The sequence below is a fragment of the Leptonychotes weddellii genome, chromosome 4 (genome assembly GCF_054177405.1).
Source record: "Leptonychotes weddellii isolate Sample4059 chromosome 4, ASM5417740v2, whole genome shotgun sequence".
Taxonomy (NCBI): domain Eukaryota; kingdom Metazoa; phylum Chordata; class Mammalia; order Carnivora; family Phocidae; genus Leptonychotes; species Leptonychotes weddellii.
Genome location: NC_138372.1, coordinates 46270823 through 46287491, shown reverse-complemented (window position 1 = coordinate 46287491; position 16669 = coordinate 46270823). Strand labels below are relative to the sequence as shown.

At 40.3% G+C, this 16669-nt stretch overlaps 1 protein-coding gene across 1 annotated transcript in view; it reads right to left on the bottom strand.

The window, feature by feature from the left end:
- Positions 1 to 16669, bottom strand: part of PATJ (PATJ crumbs cell polarity complex component) — a 332644-nt gene that overhangs the window by 24592 nt on the left and 291383 nt on the right. The window contains exons 35-39 of the mRNA XM_081816865.1: positions 13249 to 13332; positions 7645 to 7838; positions 5546 to 5693; positions 4375 to 4461; positions 279 to 439 (exon numbers count right to left, since the gene is read on the bottom strand). Of these exons, the coding sequence (XP_081672991.1) occupies positions 279 to 439; positions 4375 to 4461; positions 5546 to 5693; positions 7645 to 7838; positions 13249 to 13332 (674 nt within the window). The remainder of the gene's footprint in view (positions 1 to 278; positions 440 to 4374; positions 4462 to 5545; positions 5694 to 7644; positions 7839 to 13248; positions 13333 to 16669) is intronic.

Genomic DNA, 16669 nt, shown 5'->3' with positions numbered 1-16669 from the left:
ATATGCACTTTTGACTTTCCTTAAGTGACCTGTCATTTGAAATTTTTCTCTTTGGGAAATGGTTTTCTTTTATGAAGTAGTTTAGATTTCCACTTTCCTGTTTTTCATGTGATTTGTGTACAGTTAACGACACATTCCCAAAATGAGTCCCTATGGCTTTCGTTCCTTTAGAACAGGCTTTTCATCAAGCTTGGGGCTTAGGCTCACACGTTCGAAGATTTCGACGTGTCTGAGTTGAGGGTGAAGAGATTGTTTTTAAAAAATATTAATATTTTAAAAATTGGGTCACAGGATGGTGTTGCTGGTGGTGCATCCAAGTCATACCTGAACTTTTGGGGGAAGGATCTGTAGCTCTTTTTGTGCCAACCAGGTTTTGCAGGCTGGTGATGACAGGAGCCAGGGAGGGATGGAAGTTGCTGTGCGCGCTGTGCTGGCTTCCCTGGAAAGAAAGCCCGCCATCAGCTGCGCTCAGACACAAACTTGGTCTTAAAACTTCAGACTTAGTATTTTAATTACTGACATAGCCATAACCATGTGATAGAAAATTCTGTAGAGGCTAAAAGAGAAAACAGAAGTGACCCCTACTCACACCCTTACCACTCTAACCCAATACCATTTGACATTTTTCTTTTTTTTAATATATGTATTTTTTTCATTTTATTTATTTATTTGTCAGAGAGCGAGCGAGCACAAGCAGGGGAGCGGCAGGCAGAGCAGATAGAGGGAGAAACAGGCTCCCCGCTGAGCAGGGAGCCCGATGTGGGGCTCGATCCCAGGACCCTGGGATCATGACCTAGCCGAAGGCATCCCATCATTTGACATTTTTCTATCGCCTTCCCCTTTATATGAGCTTTATATATATATAGTTTCAATCATCAAGATAGAAAACATGCAATAATTTAAGCTTTTCTTGCTCCCCATGAAATCGAAAAACATTTTCCTAGGTTGTTACATAGTGTTTATATGTGATCAGTTAATGGCATATGAGTCAGTGGGGGTTACAGCCAACATTTATTACCTTATTACTCAAATGATCATTTTGCTAAAACAACTATCATAAAATCCTGACTAACAGAAACTTTCTCCTCAGTTATAGGAGAAAGCAGCAAATATCAAGGGAATATATTGTTTTAGGAATGGGTTAAATTTTTTTTCTCCAAGATTTTCCTGGAGTCAGTGGTAATGGAGCCCAATCTACTTCCATTATGTCCTTTTATTCATTCAAATAAATATTTGAGGTCTACATTGTATAGTCATGTATGGCTAGTAGCTATTCGATGAGAATCATATACACAGTGGAGGACCTTTCCAATGCAGAAAATAATGTAACCCCCCCCACCCAAAAAGTAACCAATAATGAATAAAGAATGTCTTCTACTAAATTATCAAGGTTATACCTAATTGCCTCAAAATTTTAAGCTAAACCGGGCGCCTGGGTGGCTCAGTCGTTAAGTGTCTGCCTTCGGCTCAGGTCATGATCCCAGGATCCTGGGATCGAGTCCCACATCGGGCTCCCTGCTCGGCGGGAAGCCGGCTTCTCCCTCCCCCACTCCCCCTGCTTATGTTCCCTCTCTCGCTGTGTCTCTCTCTGTCAAATAAATAAATAAAATCTTTAAAAAAAAAAAAATTTTAAGCTAAACCTAAGATCACAATTATAATCTGATAAATTATAATTTGACCCATTTCCTTAGTTCTATGATGCAAGTTGTTTAATATTTTAATTCCTTAAATATGAAAACATTCAAATGTACAGAAAAGGTGAATTATATAGTAGACACTCATATGCATGCCACTTAGATTCCACAATCAATATTTTGCTGGATTTTCTTTCTCACATACCCATTCATCTGTTCATCAATGTTTAAAAATTCATTTCAAAGTAAGTGACAGACATCATATACTTCACAACGGATATATATATTTAAAGGAGTGTTTTCTATATTTTTCCTGAAAGGATATGATTTAAATCAATAGTGCTATAATAATATTCAGAATTGAGGGAGTATAGCATATTATAACTTTTGCCTAAAAAAATCTTAGAACAATGTGTTTGCCACGGCCTTTATAAATATGAACTGTGCCTGGAAGTGTTCCCTCAGTTATCTGAGGAAAAGATTTCTCAAGTGCTTTTCCATGACACACCGTCCTTTGAAGGGTAAAGGCACTCTTTTCTGGTTGGTGAAAAGACTTTTTAAAAAAAGAGGCTTGGTGGCCCCAAGAATAGATCTATCTTAGTGAACCCACTTTCCCTAGGCCAAGTCTAACAAATTATAATTCTCCTTGGCCCTCGGAAGAAGACATTTATCTCCTCATCTTATAACTGCCCAGAAAGAAATCTGTGCCCCTAGAGGGTCTGAAGGTGGAAATGTCTGGGAATGGGATTTTCTTTTTCTCCAGTTGGGTCATGGGCTGGTCTTCAGCTCGTGATAATGGAGGACATTTCCTTTTCACAGCCAGCTATGAGCCTTCTTTTAATTAGCCAAGTATCACTGCAGACTCTCGTTATCATCTCAGCCAAAATTTTAAGGACAAAGTAAGGATAAAACATATTTACTGTTTTCCTTAAAATTGAATTAAACTTCTACCCCCTAAGGTTAAAAATTCTGTGCAGGAAGGTTAGATAAAAGTGTCTGATACTTTGTTTTAGGTTTCTAAAATAGGACAGCTCACATTTACAGATGAGCTAAATGGTGATGGTAGTTTTATTGATATTTAATAATCGAGCTTCTAAATTTGTTAGCTCTGTATTTAACCTAAGTGTGAACTTTATTAATCACAAAGATGTTCTTATACATGTTCTTCAATGACAGAAATCTAGGTCTACCTACTACCTCATCCTTCAGTTCAAACTTTTCTTTTTTTTAAATTTTGTTTTATCATGTTATGTTAATCACCATACATTACATCATCAGTTTTTGATGTAGTGTTCCATGATTCATTGTTTGCGTATAACTCAAACTTTTCTTAAAACATTGGAATTCTTTGTATCCCTTTGTGCTTTTGCATATGCTATTCCATCTATCTGGGATGCCTTCTCCCTCTTTTCAACCTATCAAACTCCTTTTGCAGTGAGATCCGATGGAGTCTCCTCTGTGGCATCCTCCCATATTCTGCAAGGAAGAAAAATTTTATCCCCAGTATTGTTCAGTCTGAATTCTAACCTGCATACAACAAGGCTTTAGTGAAATCACTCAACAAGTGAATCTTCCACTAAGGAAGAAGCTCTGAGACAACTATTTTTGCATCTGAAATTCCCACTGTTGATACAAGTCTGCTCAGAATCATTATCAACCATTTGCTCCTGGAGTCCCCCTTCAGCACCGTGTCTTAGTACACATGATATTTGCTGCTCATTGCGTAGGCCAGAAATGAAAAGAGAAAATATATTCTAAAACTTAACATGATGTTTATTGGGTTTCACTGTTTTGAAGATTCTCTAAGATAGCTAGTCTGCGATCCTAGCTGAACAATGGTATTTTTCTTTACCCATTTTCTAATACCAGTGAAGCAAAGGAGGCAGTTCATAGCATCCCAGAAGCACCTGTGTGCTAACCACAAACTCAGAACGACTTGTGAACAAAAGCCTTGGAGAGGCTTTAAGTCTAAGGCAACTAGCGAGGGGACCAAAACTCATGCTTTTAACCTCAAGACAAAGGCCCATAAATAACCCACAAAGGAGATGGAGGTCACATGTTAAGTTTCTACAGCTTCATTATGTACCAAATGGGACAAACATATAGTCTACCATCTTGATTTTGTCAGCATTATCATAAAAACAAAACAAAAAACCCAAACTTTGAAATATACTTTGTTAAAAATAAAAGTGGCACTTACATCAGCCTTGCAAATAAACATAAGATGTTTGCTAACCTACAAAGTATCACCCATTAAGGCCTCCCTCTCAGAGGAGAACCCTCCACACTTGGCTCTCTTAGGAATATGCCATTAATTGCCCTCAGCATGTGTGAGTGGCTATTCACAAGTTAACTTTATAGCAATATTTAATTGAATGAATAGAACAATGTTGTGCTAATGAGGGTCAAATTGCCACCAGATGTTGCTTCTTTCTTTTTTTTTAAATAAACACAGCTGTGTACATGCATGCATAGGCAATACAGAGCTACTAGTGGACGAGAAAAGTGGTTCTAAGGAAATACTGGCAGGCAATAAAGGAGAGAAAAATCTAGGGATTAATGAATATTAACGAATTTCCATCCCACCTTTCATTTTTATTTCAAACATATTAAAATGCACTGAACATGGTGTTGTGAATATACTGTCTAGTACACATTATTCCAATCATTTATGAAATGGGGAGCTTTCTCCCAGTGGGGATGGGTGAGTGAGTCAGTCTGATGGGAAGCCAGCAACAACCTGACTATTCTGTGAGGTCTTCCTTGAGGAGGTCCAGGAACCAGCTCGGAGTCTTCCAATCTCTAGCTGCACCAGCCCCTGTGCACACTTGGGAAGACAAGAAAAGAGGTGAAAAACAGCATTTAAGTTCTAAATTATCATGGCAGAGCTTCCCCTCATCTCCGCACCAAGAATTGTAAACGGGTGATGAAAACAAGAGGGAAAAGGAAAATTCAGTAATCAAAAAAAAAAAAAAAATCACACAAAATAACAAAAATTCATCAACTCCATGGTATTCATCTCATGACTTCATGACTTCTTTAAACATGGTAAAAGTATTACATTTCAATTCACCTCTTCCTTTTCCCTTCCGATTAAAGTATTCATGAGCAGTGAAATAATTAAGAAAAAGTGGTGAATGGGGGACAGAAAAATCAAACATAGAGATAATCTACAAATAACAAATTCTCTCATAAGTCATAACTGACTATACTAGGAAATCAGAATTTTAAAATAAACGAGGTTCATTTGTCTTTGCAAAAGCTTCCACAGCTATTTGTGAAACTGTGTAAGATGCAGCTGATTATAGTCGAATGGAAATTTACAAGAATTTTTATTAATCAGTTTCCCCCAAGGAAGGTAGCATCCATGTGGTAGAGACACTTGGAAGGGAATTCTGAACGTAGCCTCTCTACAACTTCAGTGAGAAACGGCTTGGGTGGTGGGAAAACCACTCAAGTAGATCCTTTTCATCTTGGACATGCTGCTTTACTTTTTCAAACTTCATTTGTGAAATAGAGGAATTGGTCTAGATAATCTTCAATGGTCCCTCACGCAATAAAAGCTGGATTTGGTAAATTCATGACAATACAGCTTTAGAGAAAAGGATGAATTTTTTGATTCCAGGAGAACTTATCCCATCTAATGCATTCAGAGAGTAACTGTGGGTACTTGGTTTCTCACAAGGATAAAAACTAGCTTGGGAAGTCCCCAAAGAGGTTTCTCTATCAATCCTGATCCTGATAGTAAATCTAGCAGCTTTCTTGTAAAGCTATATATGATGGGTTAAAATAATCCGAGATTAGCTCTCTAGTGAAAACTAGAGTTAGCATAAAGTCGAACCCATTTATAACCAAGCTCGATTAGAATGGCTCCCTGTGGACTTCAGGCAGACAGCAGCCTGAGGACTCACCTTGAGGATAGTGGCCACTGTCTCTTGTGAAGCATTTCTCATGTCCTCCCCATTCACAGATAAGATCTGATCTCCCTGAATCAATCTCCTATCAAGGTCTGCAGCTCCACCTTTCACGATGTCAGAAATAAACACTCCACTTCCATTTCTGTGAATACCACAAAGCAGCGGGTAATGGCACAATTTAGTATTTCTGAGTAAATCTGAGATTATTGACATTCTATACAGTTTCACTAAATCCTGAAGCTTAAATTAGAGTTCCTACAAAGCCATCTCATCCAATAATACCCACTAACTTCCAAAATGATAAACTTCAGAGTGCTTGCCCTTTAAATAGTTTAGACCTATTTATGTTGCCTACTGTAATATTCATTTTTATTGGCCTAAGGGCATCATTTCTGCAAGAGGACAACCTTAGTGAAATGACATGGATCACTTGTTTTTTAAGGTGGTATACTAATCTACAGATGTTCCTTAATTTCATGATGAGTAAACTGTTAATAAAAAATATACAGGTTATTGTCATTCACTAGCTATTGCAAACAATGTGCAATGGATACCATATCTACAAGCATACCATTAGAATATTCTAGTTGTGGAATTGCTAAGTCAAAGAATTATGAATCGTGACAGCTTATACACCTGACCCTTCACAATGGAACTTTCTGGGCTAAGGGACGTGAATGTTCCTTACAACTCAATCTGAAATACTAGTGTTGTATGAAGACTGTTTTATCAATCCGGTAGGAAACCATAAAGAAAAAACCATTCCTCTAAGTGGAATCTCCCCAGGCATATGTATGTGTCACAACCAGCAAGGAAATTTCAACTTGGGCTCTGTCAGGTGCGCTGCACCCAAGTGTGCATTGAGTTTGTTTAGAAATAGGAGTCCCAGCTTTTGTGATTTATAATGCATTTTCACGGTGATGATATAATGGTGCTGAAGGATGAGATCATGACAGCACAGTACTTGGCACAAAATCCATGCTCTCAAAAACTGTCTCCAATATTTTATTTTAATAACAGTTTGGACAGCTGGAAAAAAGCAGTAGGCTAGCCATCAGAGGTCTGTGAGGGCACAGGACATAACATATAAAAAAATCAACTTCACTTCTTCCTAAGAAGATGGTTGATAACCATTTAGGACCGTACTGGGGTGTCACCTGGAAACCTTGCAGCCCTGTTGGAATAAATACACACTAAATATTGAAAACCAGTAAACCATGGGAGCTGGAATTGCAGTTTCAAGATACTACTTACTTTTCTAATCTACTACTGTTATTCTATAATGCCCATCATATGGGTAAGCAGCATAGACTTCAAAAGAAAAGCCTAGCCAAAAGGATCTACCTACATTTTGTTGCAAGTTATTCTTTTGGGGACATCTTTCTTAATGAAAACTACTGTCATGAAAAATTTGCAATTGTCGCTCAACTACATCTACTCAGCTAAGTTTTGAAACTCACCAACTAGTTGTAGTTAACATAAGCATGAGATTTGGTACTCCGTGGCAGAGCAATTTTCTTTTTTTTTGTTTTTACAAAATTTTATTTATTTATTTGAGAGAGAGAGACATACCGAGAGAGGGAACACAAGCAGGGGGAGTGGGGGTGGGAGAAGCAGGCTTCCTGCTGAGCGGGGAGCCCGATGCGGGGCTCGATCCCAGGACCCTGAGATCATGACCTGAGCCGAAGGCAGACGCTTAATGACTGAGCCACCGAGGGGCCCTGGCAGAGCAATTTTCTTAACTCAACGCTGTATAAACCTAGCTCTTGACATTAGCTGTTTAATTCACCCCTGCAAGCCTCAGATCTCAGGGACTCCAAGGTGAAAAAACCTTTTCGACTCTGTTCTTATTCTATATGGGAACAAATACAGTCTGGGTTGATTGGGCTTTGAGTTCTATCTTCATACAACACTTTTTCTTGGTTAAGATCTTGCTCAGAAACATGATATAGGTCACTCTAATATTTATAAATAGTTTAATTTTAGAAACCATATCATTAGTTTACACAAGACCTTATCTGCTGGTGTTCATAGGCTCCTTAGGGCTCTGGAGGGACAGGCCAATCTGTCCTAACTTGTGTGTATTTCCTTACCGCTTCCCAACGATGCTCAGACCCAGTCCTCGGCCAGCCTTTTTTTGCAGATCCACCGGGAAAACCTCCAAGTTCTCCTCATCTCTGTAGTGTGCCTCATCTCTATACACGACCAGTCGCACCTTCTGGGGGGTCTGCCTCAGGGCTGTGATGGCTTCTTCGTGGCTGGCGCTCCTCAGGTCAATCCCATTAACCTGGAACATCGGGCATCCGAGATGGGCTGCTGACAGCAGAGGCCTCTAAGCCTGCTCTGTCTGCTGAGCTCCTTAATCCAACCAGTGAAAAAAACCTCTAGAAATTTCCAGCCATTCCTGAGGCACACAGGCAGTGACTACTAGTAGTAGTAACTGCTTCATGTATAAGGGAGGTTAACCCTTATACTACCCCCAACCCCCAAAAAGCTTAGTACACACAATAATGCATTTTTGCATAGCTGTGAACTTTACTATGGGATCAACATGGTTGGGGAGGGAAGGCGAGAGGGAGCAGGAGGGGTGGAAGGGGCTGACTGGCTTCATTTAACTGAGGTCAAAAGGGAAATGAACACTAGTGTTTGGTCAGCATTTTTAGACTCAGTCTGCTTACTGAATTTGACATCCTCACTCTTAATTGCAAACATCACAACTACTTTAGAGTAAGTGGGAAGGAAATGAGAGGTTTTCAACTGTGTCAAAAACCCCTTGAAGTACACTCTTCTGAACCTGGATCCAAGTGAGCACAAATAGGACCATGAGTGAGAGGCAAACTACACTGGAAACAGCAGTGAGTAAAGCCATGGCTCTGCTTCTGGCAAATCATGTGAATTTGGACAAGCCGCATAACCTCTTCTCAGCCTCCTTTTCCTCATCTGCTAAACGGAGATCAGAGCCAACTTATTATTTTTTTTAACTTAACAAATGTTTGTGTAATGCTTGTGAATCAACCCTTTATAAATATTTACTCATTTAATCCTTATACTAACTCTCTGAAATAGGTCCCATTACCATTTTACAGACGAGGAAAGTAAGCCATGGAGAGGCTAAGAGACTTGACCAAGGTTACACAGCGAGCCCATGGAGGGCGAGCCCATGCAGGAGTCACAGTTTGAACTCAGACTGTCTTCCCACCCTCAGTCTCTATACCATTCTGCCTCAACTTCCTCTCAGAATGAGTTCCTGGAGCCCCCTGCCACAGAGAGAGTCAAGTAGTGCTGTGGATTAGTGGATTTAACACAAGGGAGAAATTGAGGAACAGAATGGCAGAGGACTCAAAGGAAGGGAGTCATGGGTCACTCCCTCAAGGTCACAGCTAGGAAACAAGCCAAAGGGAAGAATAGGCCCAGGTCATGGCCAGGGGGGATGACGGAATGGAAGAGTTCCCTCACGATGCCGGTTCTACTCCATGTTCTAGTCCATCCCTGTGTGTTCTGGGTAGGTCAGGCTTATCTCTGGTCCTCCATTCCTTCATCTGTCCTGTGAGGGACTGGTCTCAGGTTTCCCCAATTCTAACATTCCAAAGATGAATGACTCATGGCATGAAGAGTAGTTAGAAGGGAGAAGAGAGCAATGAGTCCTTCCTTGAGAAGGTGAGTTTTGAGCTATTATTATTATTATTTTTAAAGATTTTATTCATTTATTTGACAGAGAGAGACACAGTGAGAGAGGGAACACAAGCAGGGAGAAAGGGAGAAGCAGGCTTCCCGCTGAGCTGGGAGCCTGATGTGGGGCTCGATCCCAGGACCCTGGGATCATGACCTGAGCTGAAGGCAGACACCCAACAACTGAGCCACCCAGGCGCCCCTGAGCTATTCTTTTTTAAAGCTGATTCTATGATCCAGAAAAATGTTTTAAAAGCCTGATTTTCAAGCTGTTTTTTTTTTTTTTTTCTTTTTCTTTTTCTTTTCTGGTATACCTTGGGTTTGTGTTCTCACACAGTGTCCAGCATCCACTGTTACTTCAGGCCCATGCTACATTCTCATTGTTTGAGAAGTATATCCATAGAACAAAGGGGAAAACAGTGTCTCTGGAAAATGTGGTCTGAGCTGATTATTTTCCCCGTATTCCAATAGATGGCACACAAGACCACTTCTGTTACACTCCACTGCAACACAGTTACTTCTACGGACTGAAGGCAAATTCTCTAAGCCTCTAAAATACCTTTTGAAAGGCCCTAACAATTATACTTTCAATAAAAAGCACTGTCATGAAACTAATATTATAAAAGCAATTTATACTAAATTCCAGCATGAAGATGCCTGCTCAAATCCAAGTGATCTGCTCCAAGTTCATAGTTTTCATTTCCTCCGCTTATCAAGAGGCACCACTAAATGCACCAGTAATCATAAGAGAAATATTGCTGTGTAGCTCGAATACTGTGGTGTGATGTATTACCTTAAGTGCCTTACAGAAGCACTACATGCATTATTTAGAGCATTGACTGTCGGGATGGTAATAGCAGGGCTCCCTATTTGAGACAAAGAGCCAAAGGAGGCCCCAGTTGTCAATGGGTGTGTATCACATCTCTTGGGTAGGACAAGGAAGTGCGTGAACCACTGCTTTAGAAGGAAAGAATAACCAAACTACACAGTAGTTCCTCGCTATTTTAGTTCACAGGGAAAACCAGGCATTAGCCCTCTACTCTTTCTGCTCCCACTTGCACAAACATAGAAGAGGATAATGGAGGTGGGGGTAGGGTTAGATGAGGGACTTTGTTTTAGAAAGATAGAGCGAACGTGCGTGTGCATGGGGTGGTGGGGAAAGGCAGAGGGAGAAGGAAAGGAAGAATCCAACACAGGGTTCGACCTTGCAACCCTGAGATCATGACCTGAGCCGAAATCAAGCCTGACACTTAACTGACTGAGCCACCCAGGTGCCCCAAGGGACTGACATGAAAAGCAGAATCAGAAAGAAGGCATTCCATGCTAATTATAGAATCGTTAATCTTGCCATGCTAAGACATTACTGGACTCTATCTTTGAAATCTTTGTGAGCAAAATCTGGCTTGTCCCAATTTTTTCTTTTTTTTTTTTTAAGTAATCTCTACGCTCAACGTGGGGCTGGAACCCACAGCCCCAAGATAAGAGTCGTGCGCTCTACTGACTTGAGCCAGCCAGGTGCCCCATGGCTTGTCCTAATTTTAACATGAGGATAGAATTAAAACCATGAAAGGCCAGCTGCCAATGCAGAGAACTCTTATAAGCAGAAAGGCCATTGTCTGGAAAGCACTGGTGTAGAATTCTCTGGTTTCATGGTCTTGAAATATACCACCAAAGCTGGCCTGCCTTAAGGCAAACCCGCAGGCCACAGGCTGACTATGCATCATTATGCATCTATACACATCGGCCACAACTAGAACAAGTCCGAATGAGGGGCCGAAGCTGCTTAGAAAGGAAACATGTTACTTGACCAAACAGCTATTTCTTAACTAAACACACTATATGCTCTTGTGGACTAGATACTGCACGGGGTAAAAGAACAGCTTGTCCTGACCAATTAAAAAAAATAATAACTTTTTAGTTGACACACAATGTTACATTATGTCCTGGTCATCTTTAATGAGAAGTGTAGACCATCCGTCCATATTGAGTAATGTAATTCAGCTGGATGCCAGGAAATGGTTTGAGTTTTCAATTTCTCCTTCTACTTAATTGCTTTCTTCACGTTAACCTGTCCTGAGTGTTTGCTTGTACGTGAATATACTGTATGGAAGACAGCAGCTACATGGAGGTCTATCCAATACAAACAGATACAGTTTTAAAAAGTTTTTTATTGAGGTATAATTGCTATGAAATAAAATATATTTATAAATGTATATATAAAATACATATATAGATATATATTATATATTTATATAAAATTATATTTATATATATTTATATATATAAATAAATAATTTTAAAGACTTTATTTATTTATTCATAAGAGACAGAGAGAGGCAGAGGGAGAAAAAGGCTCCCTGCTGAGCAGGGAGCCCGATGCAGGACTCGATCCCAGGACACTGGGATCATGACCTGAGCCAAAGGCAGACGCTTAACCATCTGAGCTACCCAGGCGCCCTTGAAATAAACTATATTTAAAGTATACAATTTATACTGTGAATTTATATGATTTAAACCTATGCAACCATCACCATAATCAAAGAAATGCACATATTAGATTTAGTTTCAAGTGACCATTATAGAATAATTCGTGGGCTTACAGATCACCTAAGTATCTACGCGTGTATGCATCTGTACTCTTGAATATTCAATCGATTTATTTTACAGAGCCAGTTATGAAAACACCAGTTAATTAGAAAACCTAGGGAGGGAAAAAAAACCCTCAAAACTTCTGACCACTAAAAAATGGTGTTGTATGCTAAAGCAGTCAAGCCAATTCCCAAAGAGGTCTCGCTTATTTTTCTAACCTCATACACTTGTGCCTTAATGAATGTACTGGGAATTTGTCCTAATCCAATGATGAAGCACAGTAAAAGTCTGCAGAGAAACCCCGAATTTAATTTGCAATGGGCCTGGCCTCTCCTTTAACTCCTTCTTGCCTATATTTTCCGCCCTTAATTATATCTGTGGTTTCACCTTGGGAGGCAGACTTGAACCACCAAAGGGAAAATAAAATTCTATGATGTCATTCATAATGTGTTATATTAAAGTTGCAAAGCAAAAATGCACATGCCCACCATAAAATGTTAACTATTCAATTAAATTCATCCAATGAAAGAAATAAATGTTGCCTAAAGGTTTCACACTATCAAAAAAGCTCTTTCGTTCCACCTACCAGAATGCCTGGCATTGACCTGCCATTCATCCGTTCCCTAGTTCAGACACTGCCTACCTTGGCATTTTTTTTAAAGGCTTTAACACCTTTGTTAATTGAGAGTCCATTTCAAAGAGGCAAGCTAGCCATTTCACATGTACCACCTAAAAGGAGAAGATCCCACATTTTCATCAACCAGAAAACAAAAGCAGAAAGGCATGGACCTCCACTTTACTTAAAAATTTATTAGGAATAAGAAAACAATACTTAAAACTGCAATGAAAGGCTTTAAAAACATCAGGTGTGCATGTTTATGCGTATGTGTCTGTATGTCTGGGTCTTTAGGAACAAATTTAGACAGGTACAATGGGGGGGCCAAAAAGTCAAATGCAATACTATACACTCTCACTTGCTATGAAGATGATAGAACTATTAGAACTATAAAACTTCAATTTAAAAAAAGTTTTCACAGATTTAGATAGATAATCTGCCATGATTCTGATGACAGTTATTCAAAGTACATTAAAAAAAGAAAAAAGTAAGGTACATGTTTTGCTAAATGGGAGAGAAGTGAGGCTATAGTTAAGTACAAGGCAGTGAGTAAACAGACTTTGTGGATCAAGGTCAGTAAAGGAATTGTATTTGCTAGTATATTTTTAAAAACATTCATTCATTCATTCATTCATTCAAGAAGGCTGGGAGGGACAGAGAGAGAATCTTAAGCAGGAGCAGGCTTCATGCTCAGTGGATGTGGGGCTGGATCTCAACCCTGAGATCATGACCTGAGCCAAAATCAAGAGTCGGACACTTAACCGACTGAGCCACCCAGGTGCCCCTGTGTTTGTTAGTATTAATAAAATTCATAGTCCTATACCTCTAATATCTGGTCACCAGCCCAAAGTCTTCCATCTCTGGCTGCTGCTCCTTCTTCGTAGACTTCGTGTATAACTATAGCATCCTATAAAAAACAAATTCTTATTAATTTCCAACAACCATAAATGCTTCCTTACAAAAACAACCAAACCATAGGCAGCAACCCATAATTTGCTCTTTGCTAATAATGTCCTATTTTATTTGACCTAAAAGTAAACACAAAACACGGGGTTATGATATATTCAGAGGTATAATTAATTTTTCCTAGGTTTATTATTTCATTCGACTGGCTTTGCCTAATATTTCAAGTTAAACTTCCCCCATGTGTTTTACTGTTAACCTGTACATTGCTGCTGTGTATGAACTTGAGGTGAACTATGCGTCATTCTTACTTACATTTTATGGTATATTTTGAAACATGGTTGCAGGTATTTATTAGTATTCAAGGATTTGGCATAGATGTGTGGCCTGATGCAGGGGGTCTGTCAGGCCTCATTACTTGGGCAATGAAAGAAAGAACTGAAGTGGAATGAAATGACCCTGGAAGATGAAGCATGGAGGAGGGGAAAGGCTGTTCATGAACCTAAGTGTAAGACAGCTGCGGGTTCAAATTCTGACCTGCCCTCGGGTAACCCTGGGCAAATTAACCCCTGAACCGAGCCTTCTGAGCCATAAAAGCAGGACAATACCTAAGGTAGGTAAGCGTAAGCTGAAGAAAGCATATCATGGTTAGTGAATTTAAAAGATTCCTATCTTTTCAAATTAATAACCTTACATTTTTTATTATCATAAAAATAACCTATGTAAAGGACTCAAGCAAAACCACAGGGTGTATGTAGTGAACCACAGAAGAGACCGCCTCCCTTGCTGGCCCCTCAGTCCCATTCCCCAGAGACAATCAGCATCAACAGTTTCCTAGGGATCCCTGCAGACAGTTTAGACCTATACACCCAAATACTGATATTATATGTATATGGGTTTTGGTGAGACTGTTTTGAAAAATATTCAATTGAATATGTTCACACGACTTTTTACCCTCATGTTGAGCAAACAGGGGATTTTTTAAAAGATTTATTTATTTATTTGGGAGAGAGCACGCACGAGCATGAGTGGCACGAGCAGAGGGAGTGGGAGAGGGAATCTGAAGCAGACTCTGTGCTGAGCACAGAGCCCTACACAGGGCTTGATCTGACAACACTGACGGGGTCAAGACCTGAGCCGACATCAAGAACTGGATGCTAAACCAGCTGCGCCACGCAGACACCCCACAAGCAGGGGATTTTTATGGAGCTGGAAACTGAGCCAGATGTCACTGGTTCTTTCTGGTGTTTATCAAACTGAGGGGCATTGAAAAAACAATGCTGGAAGGATCATGCCAGGTGTCTTATTAGAGGGCTGCTGGGAGAGGAAAAGAGCTGCCTTTTTTTTTTTTTTTAAGATTTTATTTATTTATTTGAAAGAGAGAAAGCACACACAGGAGGAGCAGCCGGTAGAGGGGAGAAGGAGAAGCAGGCTTCCCGCTGAGCAGGGAGCCAGATGCGGGGCTCGATCCCAGCACCCTGGGATCATGACCTGAGCCAAAGGCAGACACTTAATGACTGAGCCACCCAGGCACCTCAGAAAAGAGTTTCTGATGGAGATTAGAAAGAGAACTGTGGGTCTTATGGGAAGTGAGGATTTGAGCCCTGCACTGCCCAGTGTCACCCCATTCCCCACCACCCCCCAGCACACACGCTGGTTGTAAGACCCTGCAAGCAGAGTCTAGGCATAATGGATTCCACCTTGAAAGAAGTCCTGTGTCCTAAGCATTGGGGTTTGGAAGCCAGCAGGATTTCTTGACTTGTGATCATAAAGATCTGGGTAAGAAAGGGCTTGATGATTACCAGGAGGACTGGTGATAATGACCAGGGGCCTACCAATGATGTCTGGGAGCTTTGTAAAGAAACCAGAACTCTGAGAGTTTAAAGGGCCTCCAAAATGACTGAGGTTGATTCTGCCTTAGTCCAGAAATATGGAGCCTCAGAATCAGAATTGACAAGAAGTCAACATAAAGAAATATTTCTTGCAAAAATATAACAAGATAGGAAAAAAAGACCCAAACCAAATCTTTTTTTTTTTAAATTTATTTGAGAGAGCGAGAGCACAAACAGGGGGAGGGGCAGAGGCAGAAGGAGAAGCAGGCTTCCCACGGAGCAGGGAGCCCGATGCGGAGCTCGATCCCAGGACCCTGGGATCATGACCCAATCCGAAGGCAGACACTTAACCGACTGAGCCACCCAGGCACCCCTCAAATCTACTCTCTTAAAAAAAAAAAAAAAAAGCTTTGTATACAAATTCTGGAGTAGAGAAGCAATACACGAGAGTATTAAGAGGTTCTACAACCAGATGACCCAACTGGATTCCAAATACCTTTACAATATTAAGCACTTTCATTTTACTACCACACAATTCTGAAAACATTCTTTATTATAGCAGTTAGAGAGGCAGCTCCCAGGAGCCAGGAAAGGTTCCTTAATCCATTTTGCACTGTGGATTCTGTATCAGCAACAGATTTTAGACCATTCTTTGTTTTAACTCTGACTTAGGAAATTTTCACACCCACGGAGCATCTACACTGCCAAGAGTTGGTTTCTCTGAACTGTTTCAGGGGAATGGTTTTGTGGAAACGTGCTGGGTCAGGGGCTTCAGGTGATCCCAACAACACTGCCAAGACGACACCAAGGGCCACTTTTATGAAAGTAGTGCAGGGAGAAACTAATGCAAGCTTCTGGTAATACCCCACGTTATGCTGGTTTTCCAAGTTTGGAGGGCAAACACCCCATCTTCACTGGACTGGGGGAATCAGATTGAACTCCTACTACACATAGTTTTTAGTGTTAAACTTTCAGCCTAAACTCCTTTAAATCTTGCAACATTACAAAAGTCAAATGGGAAACTTCTCTTCATTTATACTTAAAAGGAAGAAAAAGATCCAATGGAGTTTTTATTTCATAAAAGTAGACTATTGGGGCGCCTGGGTGGCTCAGTTGGTTGAGCATCTGCCTTTGGCTCAGGTCATGATCTCAGGGTCCTGGGATAGAGCCCCGTGTTGGGCTCCCTGCTCAGTGAGGCTTCTGCTTCTCCCTCTCCCTCCCTCCCAGTTTGTGCTCGCTCTCTCACTCACTCTCTCAAATAAATAAAATCTTAAAAAAAAAAAAAAAAAGAAAATACACTGTTTCTCAAATGCCAAACTCATGGCCAATGATCTGTTTAGTCCATGAGTCTGTGTGGAAAAACTCCCCATTTATTCCTTTCCTTGACTACTGCTGTGATTTCTCTTAAAGTTATCAGTGAAAATACAAGAAAACATGAGACACACTGACCTAGCAATAGAAAAAAAGTCACATTTCTTACCATGTGCCCTGTGTGCTGAAAGTGTGTTG